This window comes from Cornus florida, unplaced genomic scaffold, assembly GCF_030987335.1.
Source record: "Cornus florida cultivar Cherokee Brave unplaced genomic scaffold, ASM3098733v1 CherokeeBrave_3.0.0_Hap2_Chr10, whole genome shotgun sequence".
In the NCBI taxonomy this organism is placed as follows: domain Eukaryota; kingdom Viridiplantae; phylum Streptophyta; class Magnoliopsida; order Cornales; family Cornaceae; genus Cornus; species Cornus florida.
Window position 1 is genome coordinate 59,806,418 of NW_026775580.1, and position 24,786 is coordinate 59,831,203.

The following is a 24,786-nucleotide window of genomic DNA, read 5'->3' on the forward strand; positions in this document are numbered from 1 at the left end:
GAGCATTGTATAATCCAAAAGGCATCCGTCGATAAACAAATGTACCGAAGGGACATGTGAAAATGGTATTTTTCTTGATCCAATGGGTCTAAAGCCATTTGATTGTACCCCGAGTAACCATCTAGGAAGCAATAGTATTGTTGCTCGACCAATCTTTCCAAGATTTGATCAATGAAAGGTAATGGAAAATGGTCCTTCCTAGTGACGGAATTCAGTTTTCGGTAATCTATGTAAACACGCCATGAAGTGGCGGTGCGTTTTTATATGAGATCACCCTTAGCATTTTCAACAACTGTGATTCCTGACTTTTTGGGAACCATTTGAGCTAGACTAACCCACTCAGAATCAGAAATAGGATAAATTATTCATGCAACTAGAAGTTTCACAACCTTCTTCTTGACAACTTCTTTCATATTCGGCTTCAATCTCCTTTGAGCATCCCTAAATGGCCTTTCATCCTCTTCCATGTGTATGCGATGCATACAAATAGAAGGGTCAATGCCTTGTAGGTCAGCTACACTCCATCCAATGGCTTCTTTATGAGCTTTAAGCACTTCTAAAATATCATTCTCTTGGTCATTTTCAAGATTTGAAGCAATAATGACCGGAAGAGTCTCTTTTGGACCTAAGAAGGCATATTTGAGATTGGAAGAAAGAGGCTTAAACTCAAGAGTATGAGGAGAAATGAGAAAAGGAACTGGTGGAATACTAGAGAGTAAAGGAAAAGGTTCTTTCTTGCTTTTCCAAGGTAGGAAATCCAAAGTGGGCACAGAGTCCATCAAAGCATTCACCTCACTTATGGATCCTTCTATGTCAAAACCACAACTTTTAAACATTTCACAAAGGCATGCCTCAAGAGGGTCATTAGAGAGAATAGAGGGAAGAGTCCCCTTTATGATTTTATCCTAAACATCCCCTAGGAAACACTCGTCTTCATCTTTGAGATGTTGACTCGCATTGAATATATTAAGCTTAACCGTCATGTTGCCAAAAGAGATGTCTATAATGTCGGATCTACAATTAATGGTGGCATTGGCAGTGGCAAGGAATGGTCTTCCTAGAATGAATGGAATGTGATTGGTAAAATTAGGGACTGGTTCAGTATCAAGTACCATAAAATCAACCAGGAAATAAAATTTATCAACTAATTAAGATGTCCTCAACAATTTCCCTCGGTTTCTTAATTGGATCACTACCGATGTTGGCTTCAAGTCCCCTAATCCTAATTGCAAGTAAACAGAGTGTGGAATGAGATTAATACTTGTACCTAAATCAAGGAGAGCTCTAAGAACCTCTTGGTTTCCAATAACACAAGAAACGGTTGGAGCACCCGGATCCTTGAATTTAGGAGGAGGATTATGAAGAAGAATGAAACTCACTTGTTCAGTTAGAAGCACTTTTTTAAAGCCCTTTCCTTTGCTTTTTTTCTTTTGAGTGCACAAGTCCTTCAAGAACTTTGCATATGGTGGAATTTGCCTAATTGCATCTAGAAGAGGAACATTAATTTTCACTTGTTTAAACACTTCCATCATGTCATGAATTTTTCCTTCTTGTCTCCCAAATGATGAAGTCTCTCTCAAAGCTTGAAGAAATGGAGCTTTTGTCTCATAAGGCTTCTCTAATTAGGGAAATGATGTTGAAGATGATGGAATGCCCTTTTTGGAACCACTAGTATCCAAGGAAGTAGGAATTGTATTTGGAATGGGATGGATGTAACCATTTGGTTGTGTTACTTCACTATTATCCTTAGGTACCTCTACCTTATTGTCCACTTTCCTACCACTCCTTAAGGTAGTAATTGCTTGAACTTGCTCATTTCGAGAAAATCCCGATGAAGGACTTACTTACGCCATAAATTGCCCTTTAGCATTCTCTCTCACATTTAAAGAATTAACTAATTGCCCAATTTGAGCTTCAAGCATTGCAATTGATTGAGAGTGAGAATGAAACAATTGATTATCTTTTCGAAGATCACCTAAGGCTTCCAAGACCTTGTTTTCAAAAACGGAACTCCTAGAAGGCGCTTGATTTGGATAGAGTAAGATTGAGAATTTGATGCTTGAGGATGAGAGTAGGATTGAGAATTTGATGCTTGAGGATGAGAGTAGGATTGAGAATTTGATGCTTGAGGATGAAAATATTGATTCACATTTTGAGGATAGAATAAAGGACGGTAACCTTGAGAATTTTGATTTTGATTTTGGAGATGTGGGGGAACATACTTTGCTTGGTAACCTTGAGTTTGAGGAGGGTTTGCACCATCTCCTGGATTTTTCCATGCAAAGTTTGGATAATTCTTCCACCCCGGATTGTAAGTATTGGAATAAAGGTTGTTCCCTTGATGAATGAAAGCGGCATTTGCTTGTTCTTGAGACTCACATGGTATGATTTGTCCAAGAGGACAGTTTGTAATATGGTGAGTGTAACTAGAACAAGTCATGCACATTTCATTGGAATAATGGGAATAAAATGGAATTGCCGAACCTTGATTCAAAAGGAATTTATCTAACCTTTGAGTAAGATTTTTTACCTCGGCGAAAATTTCCATGGGAGTGTTTATTTGACATAAAGCTTTCTTTCCTCTCACATTTGCTAGGCGACCACCCCTAGAAGATGAAGATCTATGCATTGAGTTTTCACTCATTTTTTTGAAAAGATGCCAAATTTCATCCTCATTTCTTTCTATGTAGCTACCTCCACATGAAAAATCAACAATGCCCTTATTGGCATTGGATAAACTTGAAAAGAAACTTAGGAATGTCATGATATGGACACTTCTGTAGCAAGTCATTCAAACGTTCCCAAGCTTCATGAAGGGGTTCTCTTTCTTCTTGTGCAAATTCACGAATGGAAATTCTCATGGAATCGGTTCAACCCGCAGGGTAATACTTCTTTAGGAACTCTTATTGCAATTGTGCCAAAGAGGTGATTGTATTTGGCCCCAGTTTGCTAAACCAATATTTAGCTTTGTCCCAAAGAGTGAAAGGGAAAAGCTTCATTTCAAGGACTTTTTCCCACACATTCGTGATTTTCACGGTGGAACAAACTTCCAATAACTCATCTAAATGTTTATAAGGCTTTTCATTGCTCAACCAATAGAAGAGGGGGCACATGTTAATGGTGGAAGCCTTAATCTCGTAATGATGAGCACAAAAATTTGGTAACTGAATGCAAATGGGTGCATTATATTGATTTGGAGTGTAACGATCCCTAAGGACCATTGAAGAATTGAGAGGAGGATGTGCCATTTGACCTTGATGAGGGTATTGAACATATTGATGTTGTTGCTCCCCAATTGGGAACAACATTTGGCCTTGGCATCCCTACATTAGGTTGTTGCACAACAGGATTGATTGGTTGTGGCATTCCCAAGGGTGGATGCACACCTTGAGGATCCACAATATGAACTTGTGGTGGATGGTGCACACCGTTATGATCCACATGACCAAGATTTTCAATGGGATCTTCAATTGGGTCTTCTATTAAGGGTGATGGAAGATCAAACGTGGGAAGAATAGGATGACTATCCCTAGTACTATCTCTTTAATGCCGAAGGGAAACTTTGAGATTTTGATTTAAATGAGCGAGAGGACGATTAAGTGATCTACGACCATACATGCACTAAAATAAGTCAACACACAAACACAACAATTGTCAACCTCCACATACAATGTTCCCAAACTCCTCAATAATATCAATGCACAAATAAATAAAAGCCTTCACATGGGCCGATGCCTTCTACAAGAAGGTATGGTTGGACTTAAAAGTAAAACAATTCAATTTAAGTCTCCACTTGGGCTGTCCAAAACATGCAAAATATTAGATAATTAAATTCAAGACTCAAAGAAAAACATACAAATGGTCCTTAAGCAACTTCAAAAAATTTTAGTGTTTCAAGGTCCAGCGTTTGCTCCACTTTGCTTCAAGTACCTAATTGACAAATATTAAGTGAGAAAATAAAAATAAAATGACTTCAAAGTAAACAATCAATAAAGAACAAATGTCTAATTCAATTCTTTAAACCGTTAGATCCCGGCAATGGCGTCAAAACTATGGTGCGACCCAGCGTGTGCACAAAATAATGCACAACACTTTAGATTTTGAAATAATGTCAAGTAGATACCATATTTTATAATTTATAAAATCACTAAACACTTGTACTATGGAGTATGAAGCGAGAAGGGATCATCCCAAGAGATCTAAAAAATGTTGGTTTTTTTAATTGAATTCTACTTTAGTACTTATGTGATTGCTAAAAAGATGTTTGTTTTGTGATTAAAACTAATTTTAACTTAAGTAATGCAATAAAAGAGTAGAGTTTAAGAGATTGGAAAGAGACTTAGGGTGTAGGATTCACCACTAAGTACATTCCCTAACTCACTAACTTTCAACTAATTGGGAAAACAATAATATGTAATCTAAATATGGCTAATAATTGCAATGAAAAGTGTAAACCATCAATTTCAAGCATGAATCAACTACTTAATGACAATTAAACTAAGTGTAGTGCAATTCACCAATTCAAAGCATGATTAATCAATTCAAGTTACAATTTCAATACACATTAATCTAGAGGTTAATGCAATTGTGGTAAAAAGTATGGAATTCAAACACAAGTATGGATGGTCTATTTACCTAGGAAATTAAGTGCAATTAAACTAATTAAATTTAAGTTAAACTAATTAAGCATGAAATTAAAACTAATTAGACAATGAATTAACCTAAACATGTAGTGCCATCCATCAAATATAAGCAATTTCCATCAAATCAAAACACAATTGCATCTACTTAACATAATGTAAAGCCATCACAAGATTCAATTCACAAAGACATCAAGTGTAAAAATTAATTATTATTCAAAAACATATAAGACAATATGAGATTGACATAGACAATCAAATGAAAGAATTAATATATATATCAAGGCTATAACATAAATTACACAAATTAATCCCCAAAAATCAAGAGTTAAGAATTAGGTTACACGCTTAGGGTTTATCCAACCCTAAGTTGAAGAATTAGGCACTCATGGTTGATGGATATAAGATGTCAACAGGCTCCATCCTCTGATTCATCTGGCTCTTCTTCTTCTTCTCTGAACTTTTTCTCAAAACCCTAGTTTTTCTCCTCTTTCGCGTGTTTTCCAGAGAGCGATATAATGATTACAGAAAAAATAATAACTTTATAAAATAATAAAAACTCACCCTCAATAAAGGTCCTATTTTCCCTTTAATACAAAACCTAATAAAGCCCAAAGGTTACAAAAATCAGCCCAAAAGGTTAAAACCTGTAGCCATAAAAACAGGTCAAACCCGTAATTAAATCTGTTTCCAGCAACATGGCGTCCGGACGCAGCTTTTGGCGTCCAGACGCAGTGTATGGGATGCTCGCATCCAGACGCAAGTAATGGGGTCCGGACTCAAAGCGCTGCTGCATTCTTGCTTCCTTTTGAATGTTGTCCCGATACTCTGGCTTGACTCCAAAAGGCCATAATGGACTGTTCTTAGCTCATTTTAACTTTATTGCCCTGAAATACACATAAACATAAATTAAGACTAAAACATGAAAATAAGATAGATGCAAAGACTGAAATACCCTAGCTTAGGTACTGAAATGTGTAATATTCAAGCACTTATCAAGGATGCTTGATTACTTCATGTTGATGGGTCATCCAACGCCCGAGCTTGTGGGGCAAGATTGGTGATTATATCACCAGGGGAAGAAAATTTGAAATATGCACTTTGATTTGGTTTCAGAGTTACCAATTATGAAGTGGAGTACGAGGCTTAGATAACAAAATTAAAGCTAGCAGAAGCTCTTAGAGTGCAATAATTAAAGGTGTTTACTGATTCTCAGTTGATTGTAAGGCAAGTTCGTGAAGAGTATAAAGCCAAAGATGACAAGTGAAATTATACTTGCAGAAGGTCAGGGGCCCAATTAGTCGCTTCAAGAAGTTTACAATCCAATAAATACCCAGAATTGAGAACGAGAATGCATATGCATTGGCTCGGTTAATAACCGCAATGGAGCTTGAGAGTATTAAGGCTATACCACTTGAGTACTTGGAAAAGCTTAGTGTATCCAAAGAGTACAAGAAAGTAAACCAGTTGGCACCAAAGTTAGAGTGGGCAGACTCAATAATCAGGTACCTCAAGAATAGGGAGCTACCACAAAACTTAGCGGAAGCTCGGAAGGTAAAGATCCGAGCGCCCAGGTATACGCTCGTCGATGGAGTTCTCTACAAAAGGGGTTTTTCTTTGCCATTTCTACATTGTGTCTCTGCAAAGGAAGCTCGTTATATCATGAAAGAGATACACGAGGGCACTTACGGAAATCATGCCGGAGGCAGATCCTCGACGTACAAGGCAGTTCGTCAAGGCTATTATTGGCCCACCATGCAGAGAGATGCATTAGAATTTGTAAGGAAGTGTGATAAATGTCAATGATTCGCCAATGTCCCTAGACATCCACCAGAGGAACTAGTGCCGATGTCAAGTCCATGGCCTTTGGTTAGTGGGGAATGGACCTGATTGGTCCACTGGCTATAGGGAAAGGGCAAACCAAGTATGCTGTTGTGGCAATCGACTATTTCACCGAGTGGGTAGAAGCCTAACCACTGGCCACCATCACGATAAATAATGTCAAGGACTTTACTTAGAAGTCTATACTATACAGGTTTGGAGTTCACTATGTCGTGTCAGACAACGGGAAGTTGTTTAACTATGCTGTCTTCAAAGATTTTTGTTCCCAATTAGGAATAAAAATCATTACTCATCACCAGGGCATCCGCAAGCCAGGGCAAGCGGAAGTGGCCAATAGAACAATACTCAGTTTAATTAAGAAACGACTTGAGAAGGCGAAGGGGGGTGGCCGGAGGAGCTTCCTTATATGTTATGGGCTTACAGAACTACAGCAAAAACCCTAACAGGTGAAACTCCATTTCTCCTAGCCTTAGGGAGCGAAGCTGTAATTCCTGTAGAAACTGGTGTAACAAGTTTCAGAACCAAACACTACAATCCACTCCAGAATAAAAGAGAAATGGCTGTCAACTTGGACTTAATCAAAGAGAGAAGAGAACAAGCTCAAATAAGAGTTGCAGCCTATCAACAAACGATGTCTCCATATTATAACTCTTGTGTAAAGAAAAGGAGGTTCCAACCCGGAGACCTCGTTATACGTAAAGTGACTCAGGCAACTAAGGAACCCAACGAAGGCAAACTTGCCCCCAATTGGGAAGGCCCTTATAGGGTTATTCATACAAAAAGACAAGACACTTATTGGCTAAAGACATTAGGGGAAAGGCAACTTGACCACCCTTGGAATGCAGAGCACCTGAGGAAGTACTATCAGTAAAGATATAATTTAATATTAATGTTAGTTTTTAGTTCTTGTGATGTTTAGTGCTAGTTTCGTATCGATTCGTGACTTAGTCTTTTATTTTCATTAAGCCTCAAGGAAAATGATGGTTTTTAATAAAATTCATTTTAGTTATAACAACTCTTGATCAATGATCTTCATTTTTATTTTTACTTGCAACATCCCCGTATTATAAAGGATAATAAAAAGTATCCTGTATTACAAGGATCCGGACTGAATGAATCTCGTAATCAACGTCCCCATATTACAAGGGATGATAAAAAGTGTCTTGTATTACAAAGACCCGGACTGAATGAATCCCGTAATCAACGTCCTCATATTACAAGGGATGATAAAAAGTGTCCTGTATTATAAGGATTCGGGCTGAAAGAATCCCGTAATCAATGTCCCGGTACTACAAGGGATGATAAAAAGTGTCGTGTATTATAAGGATCCGGGCTGAATGAATCCCCGTAATCAATGTTCCCGTACCATAAGGTATAGTGATAAGTGCGCCGCACTAGAAGGGTCGGGTTAAATAAAACCTAAAGCCAATATCATGCATAATATAGAATCTTAATAAAGTTTTCCACATTACAACATACAACGCAGATATTTTAAGAGATAGGATAAATGCTTAAACCCCATGTAATGGGAGTTTGATATGATATTTGAAAAGGCAATATTCGACATTACAGTAACGGAATGATTGAAATTACATAAAGGGTGGAGCCTAAAACATGAAGTTAATCTTCGTCCTCATCTCTGTACCTATGGTGTCTTGTGGGGAAGTCGTCGGGAAAGCCTTAAAGATATCAAAATCCTTGTCTGAATATTCTTCACAAGCAAGGGATTGGAAACGCTCAAAGCCGCTGTTAAAGCTTTATGCTCCATAAAATGCATATTCCGCAGAGTCTTTGAACCTTGCAACGGCACGTCTTCCCTCAACTGTAAGTTTGGTGGACATTTCAGCATTAAGTTCTGCCACATGTAAGTCAAGACCTTTCTGTGCATCTTTTAACTTTTGAGTTAGGCTTTTCTCAGCAGCCTCTGTTCGAACCTGGAGTTCTCTCGCTTTTGAAGTTTCAGCCAAGCTCTATGCGTAAACTGAATTGAAAGAATGAATTTCGGAGGTAAGGCAAGCCTTTGCTCTTTCTGGTATCATTTCAGCGGTAACAGCTCAGTGTGTAACATCCATAAACATGGTAGCGTACTATAATAGTAAGCAAGAGAGAGTGAGATTGTGAATATAAAAGAGAAAGTTATATAAGACACATATAAAGTACTCACTCGACCCAATTCATGCATTCCATGTTGCAAGACAATTGGAATGGGGAAAGTGTCCAGAGCATGCAAGTCTTCAGGCAATACGAACTGGTTCATCCTGTCTGCGACGAAACCAGGATCTCTAAGGATTGACATTGGGGTCGTGGGGCAAAACGGTGATGCTACCGGATTGAATTGTACCATTGGAAAGGTTGGTCATGCATCTACAAAAATTGTCTGGTTCCCGAACGGACCTCCTTGAGCAAGAAGAGACTGAAAGGGGTTACAAAAGAGATTTCTCCCTGTCATTGGCTGAAACAATGCTTGCGTGGGAACTGGGAACCCGAAAAGGAAAGGCGGGAATAGTCGGTTGAGGCTCCATCTGTAAAGAAGAAGTTTTGTCGGTGACCCTTTGTCTAGTGTTATTCCTTTTCCTCCTGCTACTAGGTGATGACAAAGGGCTAACACCCTGGCCAAGTGACGCCGGCATGCCTATGAGACCAAAGAGTATTGAGAAAGTAAGTTATGTAGAACATATATGCCAATCGTGAAAAAGAAAAGAAATTACCTCTCTCCGTTAAGCACAGTGGTGGAATGCCATGATCTATGGATGCGAGAAGTGCAAGGGTCTCAGAATTTACCACTTGGGTCCAACTTCTGCTATGATAGTTGAGGGCCTTTTGCACACAAGCATTTTCAACTTCGCTAAGGGTGTCCTTATCTTTCAACACTGCCAGTAAAATATAAATAAGCCAATAAAGGGCTAATAAGAACAATAAGTTATTATAAGAATAAATAAAGTCAGCTTACCAGTGAAGTCAATTTTGCCCCATTTGCGCTGCACCCTCGATTGTTTTTCTTCTTCACTAGCGTCTGGGTAAAATTCCCACCCATTGCTTGATGCAAAGAAAAATTTCAACCGTCCGTCTCTGTCATATTGCGGAAAATCAAGGAGCAAAGCCCCTTTATTTTCGTCATGTGCAAAGTTAATTCAGTCTCCGTGCTGTGGCGTCCTAGGGTAATAACAAGATAAGAACTCTTTCAATGTTAAAGGTGGATTCCCACACAGGTACCAAAGAATTGTGCACCCGCTCACTGTCCTCCAGGCATTGGGGGTAAGTTGACATGTAACGATAGAGAAAAATTGGAGTATTTCTTTGGCAAATTTGAAGGAAATGCAGGCCACATTCAAAAGCAGTCTTAAAAAAAAAAAAAAAAATTCTCCATGCCTTGAGGGGCGTCGCAAGACCTCTCGTGAGGCTCTGCACAGCGGAGGACGATGTTTTTTAGAAAAGAGTGTCTGAGTTTCAGGCAGGCAATACTTTCACTAGTCATGATAGAAATTGCCATCCCTGGTCTGACCAGAAGAGCTTTGCCGTTGATATCACGCTCAATAATATTTTATTGAACAGGGGTTGCACACCATCTTGTCGAACAAGGGTGTCCATATTACCAGAAGATCAACAAATAAAAAGAGAAGAAATAAAAGGTCAGGACAATATAAAAAAGAAGGGGGTGGCTTGTTGATTCTTTGAAGATAATCAACTGCCTTATTTATAGAGAAAATTGAATGTTGCAACGGATGGAAATATGAATGTTAGAAAAGAATATTCTCATCTCTTGCTGACTTTGTGTTGTGCCATCAGATAAACAAAACAAGAAAGCAAGTTCTTTGTGTTGTGCAATTAAATAGGCCAACATGACAACACAATTGACTCTTGTTTTACAAGGCGTGTAATCAATGTAATGCAAGGAGCAAGGTTGTGGCTGTTACAAATAGCAATGCAGTTATCTACAAACAAACAAGGAGTAATAAGTTCAAACGGCTATTTATTATTAGTACAAGCCAACAACAGACTTGTTCCTGCAAGTTATAAAGAGGGGTTACCGGCCTACAATCTGCAAGCTATCTACAAGTTCTTACATTCTGCAAGGCTGTATTTTACAAACTTGAAAAAAAAAAAAAAAAAAAAAGAAAAAGAAAAAGAGGTTTGTTACAAGAGACACACAATTACAAGCGTGGCAGCCAACTACAACGCTTATTAGTGTACAATAGTGTACTTATTTTTTGTCCTGTGGAAGCAACAACACCGGCACGCTCCAGATCACGTATTAATACAATACGCATGCATACACGCGCTTGTTATCGCCACTTGGTTTTTTTGTCCTGTTGCACGCGCCTGTATTATTATTTTTTGTCCTGTGGAAACAACAACACAGGCACGCTACAGATCATGTATTAATACAATGCGCGTCTATACGTGCGCTTGTTAACGCCACTTGGTTTTTTTGTCCTGTTGCACGCGCCTGTATTATTACAACGCGTGCATAACACGCGGTTGTTACACTTGTTTTCTTTGAGTATTACTACAATGCTGGCATGTTGTCCTGCACACTACAACATATGCGTGCGAAAAGAATCACCAGAGAGATTGAACTTGGGACCTTGATCCCAATGGCTTAACACCTGGCCACTTTTCCACATGTGCTCTTTTCTAAATTATGTGCACTATTATATATTTATACTTGTAGTTACTATATAAGACATAAACAATATTAAATAAACTATAAATGTATAAACTAGTGTTGTTAAATATTAGTTAGATATTGTTTATATTTGACATACCCCAGCCCAATTTACATTATTTAATAAATTAAACAAATGGACTGTATCTAACCATCTGCATTAACCTCATACATACGTGACGTCATCATATATCAGAATACCTGCTTAAAAGTTTACAATTTAAAATAAACTATAAATCCACCTTCAAGTTCTAAGAAAACTAAACAATTAACTACAAGTCACAATATTAAATTCTACTACAATATTTACATATTTTACAAAAGACGTTCCATTGTTCTTTTTCCCATTCACACCCAAGACTCTAGACCTGGCAGTAGTAACCTAACCTGATACCTGAAAAAAATATAGATATGGAAGGAGCGAGCTTAAAACCCAGTGAATGCAACACTACTACATCAACATAATATAAACAAATATTATTTGACAAAAACTATATTAACATAAAACTTCCAGCTTTATAGGCATTAAAATATAGTACTCTCCTTCTAGGCCAGAGTATGAACCTTATATAGTGTAATACTCTCCTTCTAGGCCAGAGTATGGACCATATTTAAATATAGTACTCTCTTCCTTAGCCAGAGTATGAACCTTATCTAATATAGTACTCTCCTTTCAAGCCAGAGTATGGACATTATGTAATATATTACTCTCCTTTCAGACAAGAGTATGAACCTTATATAATATATTACTCTCCTTCCAGGCCAGAATATGGACCTTATATAATATATATAAGCATTTCCATATCAAATAAATATCTTCAATACTTCAATATACACATTCAACTATAAACGTTCAGTGAGTACACTCACCTTGGCTACTTTTGAAATTATTTACTTATCCTTCTATATTGTTGTAGCTTCCGTCTCCTTCTCTTTCCCTATACAACATGATAACCAAGTCATATTTATTTCTAAAGAGAAACAAACAATAACCATCTTCAAACTTTACATAATTGTCAATAAAAATATAATTATAGCCCTTTATTTAAAATCTCAAGACAATAATTCTAATAATACAATAATCGTCTCAGTTACAGCAATTGTAAACTCAATTAACAGAAAATAATGGCAAATAATAGAATTATTCAAGGGCAGCTCTCTAAATTACTTATTGAAGACTTATATACAATTTCCAATAGAAATTTAAAATACACTTCTATATACTTGCTATAAGTGCCGAAGGATTGTACAAGCTCTCTTTCGTTTTTATTTTTTATTTTTTCCTCTACCTTTTTCCTTTTATTTCTTGACCGCTTCCAAAGCTTACTATGTGATTGATTTCCCCAATTATTATTATTATTATTATTTTTCCTTTCTAAAACAAGTTTATTATGTAATGGAGTTGGAAGGGATTTTAAAACAAACTTATCAATATGCCTCTTCGAGCCAGTTTGGGATTGCTGTTAGAATGTTAAAAGCGCTTTTAATAGTAGAGCTGTTATAAAAGTATTGTTAGTAAAACGCAGTTAAGCGTTTGGTGACACATTGTATAAAGCATTTTTTATACTTGAAGCACTTTTAAATTTGTTTGGTAATAATGTTGCTTCAAACACTTTTATTACTAATTTTACTATATTACCCTTACACTAAACATATACTAATTCCCGAATATTAAATATTATAAAATTTAACTAAGTTGAATAATTTATAAAGATCAACTTGTACTTTTTTTTTTTTTATATATTTAAATATCACATATTTTGTTTATGATATTGAATTTGTATTAAGTACTAAAATATAAATGAGTTAAACATATTTTAATGATGATTAATTTGTATCTGATTTGGGATCTTCCATATGCTATCTAATAATAAAATTTAATAATATAATATTTTGTAATATAGACAACATTTCATAAAATAAAACTAAACACTTTAACCACAATTAATAATCTTATTACTTGTTATTTAAGATAATAGTATAAATGTATTATAGTTATTTTAAAAACAAATTACAAATAGTAATTTATTAAAAATTAAGCATCTAACAATTATATAATTCAGAATCCCAAAATAAACTAAGATTGGAAGGCTGGAGAGTCCCAAAATAAATTAGGATTTTAGTTTGTTACACGGTCCATATTGTTTGCTATTTGTTTGTACAAGGGATACAATTGTATTTATAAAAAATATAAAAGGGATTAAGTTGTCAAAAAGCAAATTAGTTACCTAAAAACATGGACCTCTATCTAAATACAATTTTAAAAGTTACGATTTCTAACTTTATTTAAAAGCGCTTTTTAGATCTAACCTCTACCATCTAGAAAAGCTTTTTTTTTTTTTTTCACCAAATACATTACACTGCAATTTTTTTTTTTTTTTTAAATGCTTTTCAGTAATAGGGAAGCAATGCCAAACACCCACTCATAGTTGTCAAAGGTGTTCTGGGCGCGCGCCTTGGGCGCCGAGCACATCAAGGCACAGCTTTGGCGCCTTACATGCACTCAGGCGAGCCTCTTTGCATAGGCGCACGCCCTTTTGCTAAAGGCGATAGGCCCAAGGCGCATGTGGGGCGCGCCTGTTTGAAGTACTTTGTTTTTATGTTATTTAAAGAGTTGTGTTGGTTTGACTTTTCATATAATTGGTATGCATATGTTAAGTGGTGGAGCCTACCACTTATTATAAGTTATATAAAAGCCAAAAAGGTAAAACAAACAAAAGAATAGGGCTCTGTTGCAGAATAGGGCTCTGCTGCTTCTTCTTTTTGTTTTTTTTTTTTTCATTGCTGCTGCTTCTTTATTTTTCTTTGCTGCATATTTTAAGTGGTGGACCCTACCACTTATTATAAGTTATATGAGACAAGAGAGTAGACACAAACACGCTGCTTCTTATTTTCTCTTCTTCTGCATATGTTAAGTAGTGGACCCTACCATTTTTTTTCTTTGTTCTTCTTCTGGACTTCTACTGCTGCTTTTTTTCACTTCTCTTTCTCCATCTATTCTTCTTCTGTCTTTTTCCTCCTCCTATTCTCACTTATCTCTTTCTTTTTCTTTTTCTTTTTCTTTTTTTCCTGCTTTGCTTTGTGCTCTATTGGTTACTGCTTTAATAATTATTCCATACTAATTAGTACAATGCATGTTATTTTTATTTATTTAATTTTTTTACTATGAAAAATGAAAATGCATGTTATGTTAACTATTAAAATGCTTGTTATTTTCTCTTGTGCCATTTTTTTTTTATTTTTTTCTCAACTTGCGCCTCACTTCAGTCGGGCGCACACCTTGCCTTGTGCCCTGCGCCTCAGGCTCCAGGAGGCCTTAGTGCTTTAGTGCGCCTTGAGCCTTTAACAACTATGCACCCACTTCGACTATTCAACTATATATATATATATATATATATATATATATAGTATCTTCAATATATAGCTGAGTAATAATAAGCATGACATCTGGGAAAATAATAATAATAATAAGAGTAGTATTATTGCGAGCGCACGCTCGCAATAGCACTCACACGCACCCCTTTTTTAGCCGTAGGATATGTCCATCTTGAGATTCGAGAACACTAAAGAAACATAACAGGTTCTGTTTCTCTCTCATCTCGCAACGTTATCGTTCTGTGAACTAGTAGACCAACTTTTTATCTCTCTCCTGACCTTGAACACGGTTCCTCTTCTCTCTCCTCTATCGGCAAAACATATTCTCTCTCTTCCATATGTCTTTCATCAAACACACTGCTCTCTCTCTTCGTCTCTGCAAATGACTCACACTCTTTATTTCTTTTGATCAACAAATCAACCATTGATTAAGTCTAGGTGGGAAAAAGAGAACGTCGGCGAAGCTGATCGGAAAAGATAATTATTTAAAAATTGAAGATTGACAGGACCGGCGAGTGAGGATGATCGGGAGACCACGAGTACTGAACCGGATAGACGCGGACTAAAACAGTAGCCGCGAAATTTACAGGTGTGCACTAGATTTTCTCTCTTTGGCCTCATCTCTCTCTGACCCAGTTTCGGTGTTCTTTCTGGTTCTTCAAAGTCAGTATCGTTTAATCACCTTCAAAAACTCAACCACTAGTTTATTATCATCTGATTTTCCTTCAAAAACTCAAAACCACGTTATCCCAAACTAATTTCTCGAATGATCTATGTTCTATTTTGGTTAGGGATTTTATTATATTATTTTAAATTTTCAGGATATAATACCTAAAGCAACAGAGAGGAAGGTGATTGAACTTTTGCAGGCTTTGGGTATTGTATTTTTGGGGCTGTTTTCAAGACTCACTTAATAGTGCTATTCTCTCTCAAGCTACAGACCGCCATTCTGAAAGTTAATTGGCTTACCGATTCATCAAATCCTCGCCGGTAAATCATTTCTCGCCGTTAAAGTTAATTGGCTCCTTGGCTCTTCTCTCTCAAGTTGCGGGTTCAAATCCTTGCTCGCCGGCGCACAGTTCCGACCACGCCATCGTGTGCGACAGTTTCACGGTCGTGAGTTCAACGTAGAAAGAGAGAGAGGAAAGAGAAGAAGACCCAGCCCAGAAAAAAATAATAATAAATTAACTCAAGTGGCGTAGGAGAAAGTTGGGTTAAACGCCGTGAGAAAAGAGAGAAACGGAGTTATGTTCTTTTTTTTTTTTTAGTGTTTCCGAATCTCAAGAAGACACATCCAATGGCTAAAAGGGGATGCGCGTGAGTGCTATTGCGAGCGCGCGCTCACAATAGCACTACTCTAATAATAATAAGCATGACATGATATAAATCAAGGTGTGGGTGCGACGTGTTAGTGTATGTGTACAACTAAACCACATCCATTCTAAAACTTATTAAGGAAACTTTATCCATTACTAAAACAGTATATAAATATATAAACTAACCACCAGCAGCTATGTACTTATGTAGTACACCCATCACTACTTGCAATAACCAAATACAAACACACCTGGTATCAATCACACACACACACCCCTTCGGTACATACCCACTTCATAGAAGCACACCCTCTGTACATAGGTGTCACCTGTTACAATACTATTAATAATACTATTATTCTTATTATTCATTTTCTTACCATTGGCTTTCACAAACTTAATAAGCTCTGAAGTCAACCATTAATTTCACAATACAACCCATCCCACCAAATATTCAATAAATCATGTTTAATCAAAATTAAATTATGCTAACCAAATTAATTTTGTATCGGGGTATTACAATATTTTTCTACGATTATTCTACTAACCTTTTAATGTACTAAACAACTTACATTTTCTTAGTTTGAAATCAAAAAATGAGAATGGAGGGCAACTGATGATACAGACTCTACAATCTAACACAGACTTTAGTAAACATGGAAGCCAGGGAGTTGGATAAGCTACAATTAATAAAGCGATATGGATAAAGAATGATTCTCCGATTCGTATTGAACAAGTAAAGGGAAATTAATTCCCTTGTTAAATACTGCAACCTACCCTATAAAAAGGGCAGTCGATCAGTCAATTCAAAAGGTACGCCAAATATCCCTAGCAGAATCCATTCATTTTCCTGGTCTTGTACTAACTTGACCGTCAGAGACTCTTGGGTTGGTACTGCACCGGTGCCTTTCCGACAACTTTTTCTCTTCCCTGTAGGTTACAACGTCGTTCTGGGTTGTGACAGAATTTTGCATCATTAGGTTCAAATTGAGAGTAATAAGTATTGAGTGGAGAAGAAAGATAACTATAAACTTGTAATGAGTGAGGAGGAAGACAATTTGTTGAGAGATGAGAGAAAGTATATGAGGAATAAGAAAAAGAAAAAGAAAATGGAAAGTTTCACCACTTTTCCAAACAACGGTTAAATACATATTTAATATTTACTGTGGGTGTATCCTAACGAAAAGAGAAAAATTTAGTGTTGTAAAAATTGTGAATGAAATAGAGGAAAAAAAAAAAAATTATTTAAGAATATAAATATTTGGGACGAATATTAAGATTCTGTATGAGAAGAGAGGAAGAGATATATAGAATAACAAAAAAAAGAGAGTGTAATTTAAGGATATAAATCTCTGAGGCCTAATATTTCTATATTGGCTAGAGTTTAATTAAAAAACGTGGATGAAGAGAAGAGAGAAAATAAACAAAATAAAAAGTTATTTTAAAATATAAATTTTTAGGCCTAGTATTAAATTTCTACAGTGATTAGTTTTAAATAATATTATGAAATAATTATAATATAACTTATATAAGGAATTTTAAAATTTCGAGCCCCTTCCAAATTGGAGGCCCTAGGCGACCGCCTAAGTCACCACACCTGCCCCGGGGGGTATGGGCTTGTCTTCCTTTTGATTTCAAAGCCAAAAATGTGTCAAGTGTTAACAATTGGTGGATTACTAACTTACCATCTTGCCCTCACTTTTCTATCACAATGCTGCGCATGTACCACAAAATATTTCCCCAATGTATAAATATAGATATATGTATATGTGTGTGAAATGTTCACAATACCCCTTAATGAAAATGCCAAACTCGGGAGAAGTTCCAAGCCCGAAAATCGTCCCAACTTTAAAAAAATTCTAAAATCAATCCCGTCGTCTCTAATTGACTTAAAATAAATAAAAATGCATTTCTAAAACTCTCGGCTCGACTTTAAGCCCGAGTGGCACACAAAATGAGACATGAAAAATAAAAAATAAAAAATTAAAAAAAAATCTAGAAAAATCCGGAACATTACAATGCATGTGAGTGATTAAATAGTAAAAACAATTGAACAAATTATAAATTAAGATCATCACACAAATTAAAATCAAATTACTTCTCTCTGACCTTACGAAAAGCCAAGTACGCATATATTTTTTATTTTTTATTTTGTCATTGGCAATAAACTCACACACCCACTTTATTCATTTGGAAACTCAAATCTTCACCATCTACTTTAAAAAAATAAATGAGATCACAAAACCCTTATAATATCTTGTTCAACATCATGCAACATTTATAATAATAATAATAATTTCTAAACTACCTTACGAAAAGCCAAGTACGCATATATTTTTTATTTTTTATTTTGTCATTGGCAATAAACTCACACACCCACTTTATTCATTTGGAAACTCAAATCTTCACCATCTACTTTAAAAAAATAAATGAGATCACAAAACCCTTATAATATCTTGTTCAACATCATGCAACATTTATAATAATAATAATAATTTCTAAACTACCAAATTCCATTTTAGTTCCTCGTAAACATCGCTTGTACGCTCCACGTCTTGAGCATCGAGCTCTTCACATAACGCATAGAGTACATATAAATTGAATTAATCTACAACCATTAAACATTTAATTCTTCAAACAATCAACATAATTTAAACCAAATCCTCTATTTCATGCAACGCAAAAGACCACTAAAGACCAACTAACTTTTTATATCAATAAAGAACTTACCGCAAGTAAATGTCCAACAAGATATAGATATAGATTAATTTCCTCGTCTAATACGACTTCTTTACATCTTCCCCTCCTTTTCTTCTCCACCTGCTGCAACAACTTAAAATTATTCAACCACTGTAAGTCCTCTCTCTATACATATATATATATATACATTTCTTTAATATATTTATCATGTCTTTGTACATATTATTGTTCTAATATTTCAGAAAACATTATGTTCTATAAAACTCTATCAAATATTATCTTTTCTTATTCTATCATATATATATATTTATTTCTTAAAGGGGTTTTTTAAAAATAGTTTCTATCATATTTTAAGTTTTTATCCTATATATATATATTATAAAATACGAAGCGTTTCTATCATATATATATATATATATACACACACACACACATATTTTTATAAATATTAATTTTCTTCTCTAATACGATTTTTTAAAATTTTAATTTCCTACTATAATATGAGTTCCCTTTATTATTTTAAAAAAATTGGCCCACTTACTTATAAAATTATTGATAACAAGATAATATGTTATTTTTCATTGGATAGGTACTGGGTACACTTATAACATGGCTCTACTTGTAAATATGAGATAATTTATTTATTTTTTATAATATATATATGTATATTGATATAAATTATAGTTGGACGACAATTTTGTTTCATGCATACCCATTACCCACCATGTTGCGTACGTGTTTTAGATTTTGTTTCTTTAAAATCGAAAAATGCAATATTATTTATTTTCAATTATTATCATTTATAAGTTTTTTTACCAGTTAAAAAGCCACGTGGCGTGAGAAGAAGCCGCCACTTGGAGTGATTCTAACTCCTTTGTTTTCCATTAATGTAAAGAACCCGGCCACTTGGACCAACAAATAAGAGTGTATTATGCCTTATTTTTTTCACCCATAAACGCTAACAAACAGCCGGAGTACTATTACTACAACGATCCATCCACAAACCCACCTTCTTCTCATAGTCTTCACGGTTCGTTCCATTTCGAGAACACACATGATGGAGCAACAAGCGAAAAGAGTCGAGGCCGAGAGGCTTCTCGGCATCGCCGACAAGCTCTTGCAAGGCCGAGACCTCAGCGGCTCCAGAGACTTCGCCATCTTGGCCCAAGAGACCGAGCCCTTGCTCGACGGCTCCGACCAGATCCTCGCCGTCGCCGATGTCCTACTCGCCGCCGACCGCCGCATCAACAACCACCACGACTGGTACTCCATCCTCCAGGTCGACCGCCGCTCCGACGAGGTCGATCTCATCAAGAGACAGTACCGGCGACTCGCGCTTCTCCTCCACCCAGACAAGAACAAGTTCGCCTTCGCCGACTCCGCGTTCAAGCTCGTCGCAGACGCGTGGGCTGTCCTCTCCGATCCGGCGAAGAAATCGCTGTACGACAACGAATTGAGCCTGTTCACGAAGGTCGATCTCGTGGCAATGAAGCATCAAAAGGGGAATCAGCAGTTCCGGCAATCGGAGAGGGACAATCAGGATCAGGTCCAGCGGAAATTGCCGGTGAGACGGGGCCACACGGCGGCAGCGGCGAATTCGGGGGGTGCGAAGAGGCGGAGCGAGGACGCGAAGCTGTCGAGTTTCTGGACGGCGTGTCCGTACTGTTACAATCTGTATGAGTACCCTAGGGTTTACGAGGGCTGTTGTTTGAGGTGTCAGAATTGCCAGAGGGCGTTCCACGCTGCTCAAATTCCGTCTTTGCCGCCGCTGGTGCCCGGGAAAGAGGCGTATAGTTGTTGTTGGGGGTTCTTTCCGTTAGGGTTTTCGGAGGGCGGGAAGAGCGCCGGGTTTCCGAATTGGATGCCGCCTATGTTTCAGGCTGCAGGGAATACGTCGGAGCCAGCTGCAGCGGCGCAGCCGCCCAATGGTGGCGCGGTGGATGGGGCTGGTTTTGTGGACATTTCCGGAGGAAATGTGACTCCGGCGGAGCCAGTGGCGAGGAAGAGGGGTAGGCCTAGGAAGAATGTGTAGGTGTAATTAGGGTTTTGTAGCGTTCACTACTTGGATTTGGATATGTGAAGTTGATGAAAGACAGTGAAAAAATTGCCAAATGAGTGGTTGAGATGGGGAAATGTGGATCAGTGGAATGAAGCAGTTGGGTCTGAAGTAGGAAAGTTGATGTCTTTTTGTTGGAAGGAGGCTGAAGCTGCTCAGTTGGAAGCTTTTACAGGTACTGGAGTACTTGTTTGTAGAATATAGAATTTCCATTTTGGGTATTGTTTTGTGATGTTCTGTTTAAAAAAAAAAACTGACTGTTGCATAGGGTTGATGTATAACTTATGAAATGCAAAATTTGCGATCTTGGCAAGTTTAGGGTGTTGAATCAATCTGTATTTTGTGATGAACTTGTTGTAGTTTCAATGGGTCATGATTAATTGATTCCGCTAGTTGTTCATATGTACCCTGATAATTATTGGCCTGGCAAGCATGTGAATGTTGCTTCAAGCTTTGAATGTAGATATAAAAAGTAGATATAAAAAATAGGTTTGTTGAATTGAATTATCGGTGTCCTGTTTTTGTTACAAGAAGTACCCTGGCATTAGTTAATACAAACTGTATAATTTACTTACTTTCTAACCAAATCATATGCAATTTATTCAAATGAAAATCCACTTTGAATATTGTGTTGTTAGATGGATGTGTTGCATAATTTGAACTAGAAGAAGTATCAGTGTTGTGTGTTATCCTCATGGTTTCGCGGCCGGTCTCTGCGTATATACAATTTTCTGTGCTGTTCTATCAATCTTTACATATTTTCTTTGGCTTGTACTTCCTATGGGGATTTACTAATCTATGAACTTCAACTGGGTTATGTGAATATTTAGCATTTTAGGTTTGTGGAATCATTGAATTATCAAGCTTTCTGTTATGTGGTGAAATTAGGTTATATGAATATTTAGCATTTCTGTTTCCTCTGTCATCTTTGACACAACCTCTTTAAATTCTCTCACTTGGATTATTATTGTATATGTAGCTTCATAAAGAAATGCCAAGTTTATGATTCTTTATATGTAGGGTCGCGAGCGCAAAGCACCCCTATGGTATGCATATAGAGTGTATAACCCCCTATATGTTCTAAAATGTCCCTAACATTCAATTTTGGAGCAAACAAGTACCTGAATGCTGAAAAGACTAAAGTGTCCCTCTATAACTGAATAAAAAAATAGGTAAAGAAACTTATTAAATGTGAAATAACTAAACTGTCATTCTTTTTATATGTAGGGTTGCGGGCAAAAAATACCCTTATGGTATGCATATAGAGTATATAACCTCCTATACGTTCTAAACCTCATTTTGATGCAAACAAGGACCTGAATGTTGGAAAGACTAAAGTATCCCTCTACAACCGAATAAAAAATAGGTAAAAAAACTAATTAAATGTGACAAGTGTGTTTATATATATATATATATATATATAAGGACATTAACGGAAGAGGCAAGGTTTTTTTAAAAAAATTTATATCTTAAAAATGTCATGTGCAATGCACATGAATAAATTTTTAACGAAACAATGATATCAAGCGCTTCTTTGCCACATATTTTTCAAATTTAACGGACTTATATACTTAAAATAAAGGATAAGGGTGTTATTGCCCAAAATGTAAACATTAGAGGAGTTTTTATTACTTTGCCCTTATAAGGGCATTATAGGAAGAGAAAAGGGGTGTTTTCGGAATTTTATATCTTAACATTGACTCAAGTCCTTTTTGCTCATTTTTCAAACTTAATGGACTTATATACACAACATAAGTCCTTATTTGCTCATTTTTTTAAACTTAACGGAGTTATATACCCAAAATAAACGATGGGGGAGTTATTTGCCCAAAATTAAAACATTAAGGGTGTTTTTCTCATCTATCACTTGGGCTGCTATTACTTAATCTGTTGAATTTCATTTTACATGCTTTTATTAATTGCAATTCTTGGATATAATGAATGCATTATGCTGCTCATATGAATATATATTGAAAAATGACAGGGTCACCGAATGATTTTTCCGAATCAGTCCCGATCTGATGTGTTTTTGTACACTTCATCTACTCAAATAGTTTTCAAAAAATAATTTTTTAACACGTGATAAGTATAGCCAACCACATCAAATTCGGTGTTAATTCGGGGATTCCTTTTCGGTTCCCTTATCATTACTCATATATATTTATTTGTATATTTTGGGCTTTGTTATGAATCTATCTATTTGCAGATATTTGGTTTCATTTCACATGTTCATTCCCTTATTTATCTCAAGCGTTGGTGTTTTCCCTTGCCTCTTGTTGATCATGCACTGCATAAATAACTTGTTATTATACTCTTAATGTAGCTTGTTTTGAGTCACTCTCATAACTAATAGCCGCACAAGGAATTGAAAGTGGAACAAGTGCTTAGAGTCTTGTACTACACCCGCTCAACGAAATAAAGGTCTCTTTCCTTCAGGTTTAATCGAGCTTGTTTGGATGGACAGATTAGATGTGGCCATGCAGGACGATTATTTGTTCAAAGTGTCATTGTTTTTGGAGTCAAAACTATTATTTGTTCAAAGTGCCATTGTTTTTGGAGTCAAACTCGTGTTCATCAATGGTATCGAGTCGTCAATATTAGGGCTGACACTTTTGTCGAAGCACAGCCCGGGAGCAATGGTCCCGGACCTTGTAATAACTTCTACAGTTTTATGGAGTTTTACATAAACAATTCTACATTTGGGTGGTTGTTTCTGAAAATTAACTTCTTCAATGGTGCAAGCTCTTAACTAAAATAGCATCTACACTGCATAGAATATGAATGTCTATATCTGGTACTAAACAAAGAAATTATTACAGTGGCATGACAAGGTGAATGTATAGTTTTTGTTAGTTTGTTGTTGTATGAACAGTAATACTTTGGGGACACAGACTATGCTTTGTCAGCTACTTAGCTATAATTTGCTTTACCCCAATTTGAACTTTCTTTTTCTCTGTGTCTGTTTTTTTCATCGAATCATGCTGACAATACTTTTGAGGCTAAAATGCCACTCTCTTGTTGAGGCTTCCAAACACAATAATGCCACATGTTTTTGTTGCTCTTGGTTAAAAATGAAGTTTTCAGTTTCTGGAAGCGGCTGAAAACCCTAATTAGAAGTTGTTTGAGATCCTAATGGCAGATAGCTATGGGAGAACAAAAAAACATTCGTAGCAGTAGCAGCGGTTGTGCCGCCAACATTTGACACCATGGCTACACTGCACCAGTTGTTGTCTCTGCTGTTGCATCTTTTTGGGGCAAGCTTCTGGACTTGGCCCTAAATAAACTACAGCTTAATTGATTTGAGCAATCAAATGTGCTAACTTTATTAGAGTTGTGTTTGGTCGGAATCATGTAATAATTTAACTGTGGGAAAATTACAAACAGTGACATCTTAGAGTTCTTACAGTGAAGATTTTGTTTTCATTTTGCTACCATCTAAGGCTTTTCCAATTCATAACCATTCAAGTTTCAATAGTAGTTGCTCACACAGGTTCCAAATTTTGCAGAAATTTATGCCACTTCTAAAGTAATTGATGTTACATTTGGGAGCACTCTGCTTTGAATTTGAAATTGGAAGAAATTCTTAGTTAAATTTAATTCCAAATCTAAAGGACCAATTTAGTGCGCACTAGGAGTTTTCTATATTATTTTTTCAAAACATTGTTAACTCATAAAACCAAATTTTTTTTTTTTTTTTTGGAACAAATTTTTCAAAAAATTGCAATTAAACAACCTTTTGTACCTTGTTTTATTTTCAGGTATATCAAAATAGAAGACAAGTTGACAATCTCTTTGAGGGAAGGAGACAAAAATAAAACAAAGAAATGAATACAGGTTGCGTTCGGTTGCATGCAATTAAAATTTTGAAATTAGAATTTGTGAAATTAGAAAAAAGTACTTAACCAAATTGAATTAATTTTATTTTTTAATTTTATCGATTCTAATTCTAAGACTACAATTACATCCAGAATTCATTCAAAAAATGAACATTTTGAGTACAAAAAGCATAATAATCTAGATAACCATAAAAATGGGAGACAACATGGAATTCCACCATTTAGAGGGGTGTATCATAAACTCATCAAAAGGCTCAATTATTACAAACTTGTAAAATCACTAGAAGCCATGAAGAAAGAGCAGAAGAATTTGAGATATTTAAGGGACTCATTTTGGCACCTCCAATGGCAAATC

The 24,786-nt window shown here is 36.1% G+C and overlaps 1 protein-coding gene across 1 annotated transcript; it reads left to right on the forward strand.

Moving 5' to 3' along the window:
* The first annotated feature begins 19,458 nt into the window (after positions 1-19,458).
* LOC132278641 (uncharacterized) lies at positions 19,459-20,997 on the forward strand. The gene has a single exon (XM_059780480.1). The coding sequence runs from the start codon at positions 19,594-19,596 to the stop codon at positions 20,569-20,571; it is 978 nt and encodes a 325-aa protein (XP_059636463.1). The 5' UTR covers positions 19,459-19,593; the 3' UTR covers positions 20,572-20,997.
* The last annotated feature ends 3,789 nt before the right edge of the window (positions 20,998-24,786 follow it).

What these genes read in the sequence shown, in the direction of transcription:
- LOC132278641 (XM_059780480.1), top strand. Translation starts at nt 19,594, where the DNA reads ATGATGGAGCAACAAGCGAAAAGAGTCGAGGCCGAGAGGCTTCTCGGC.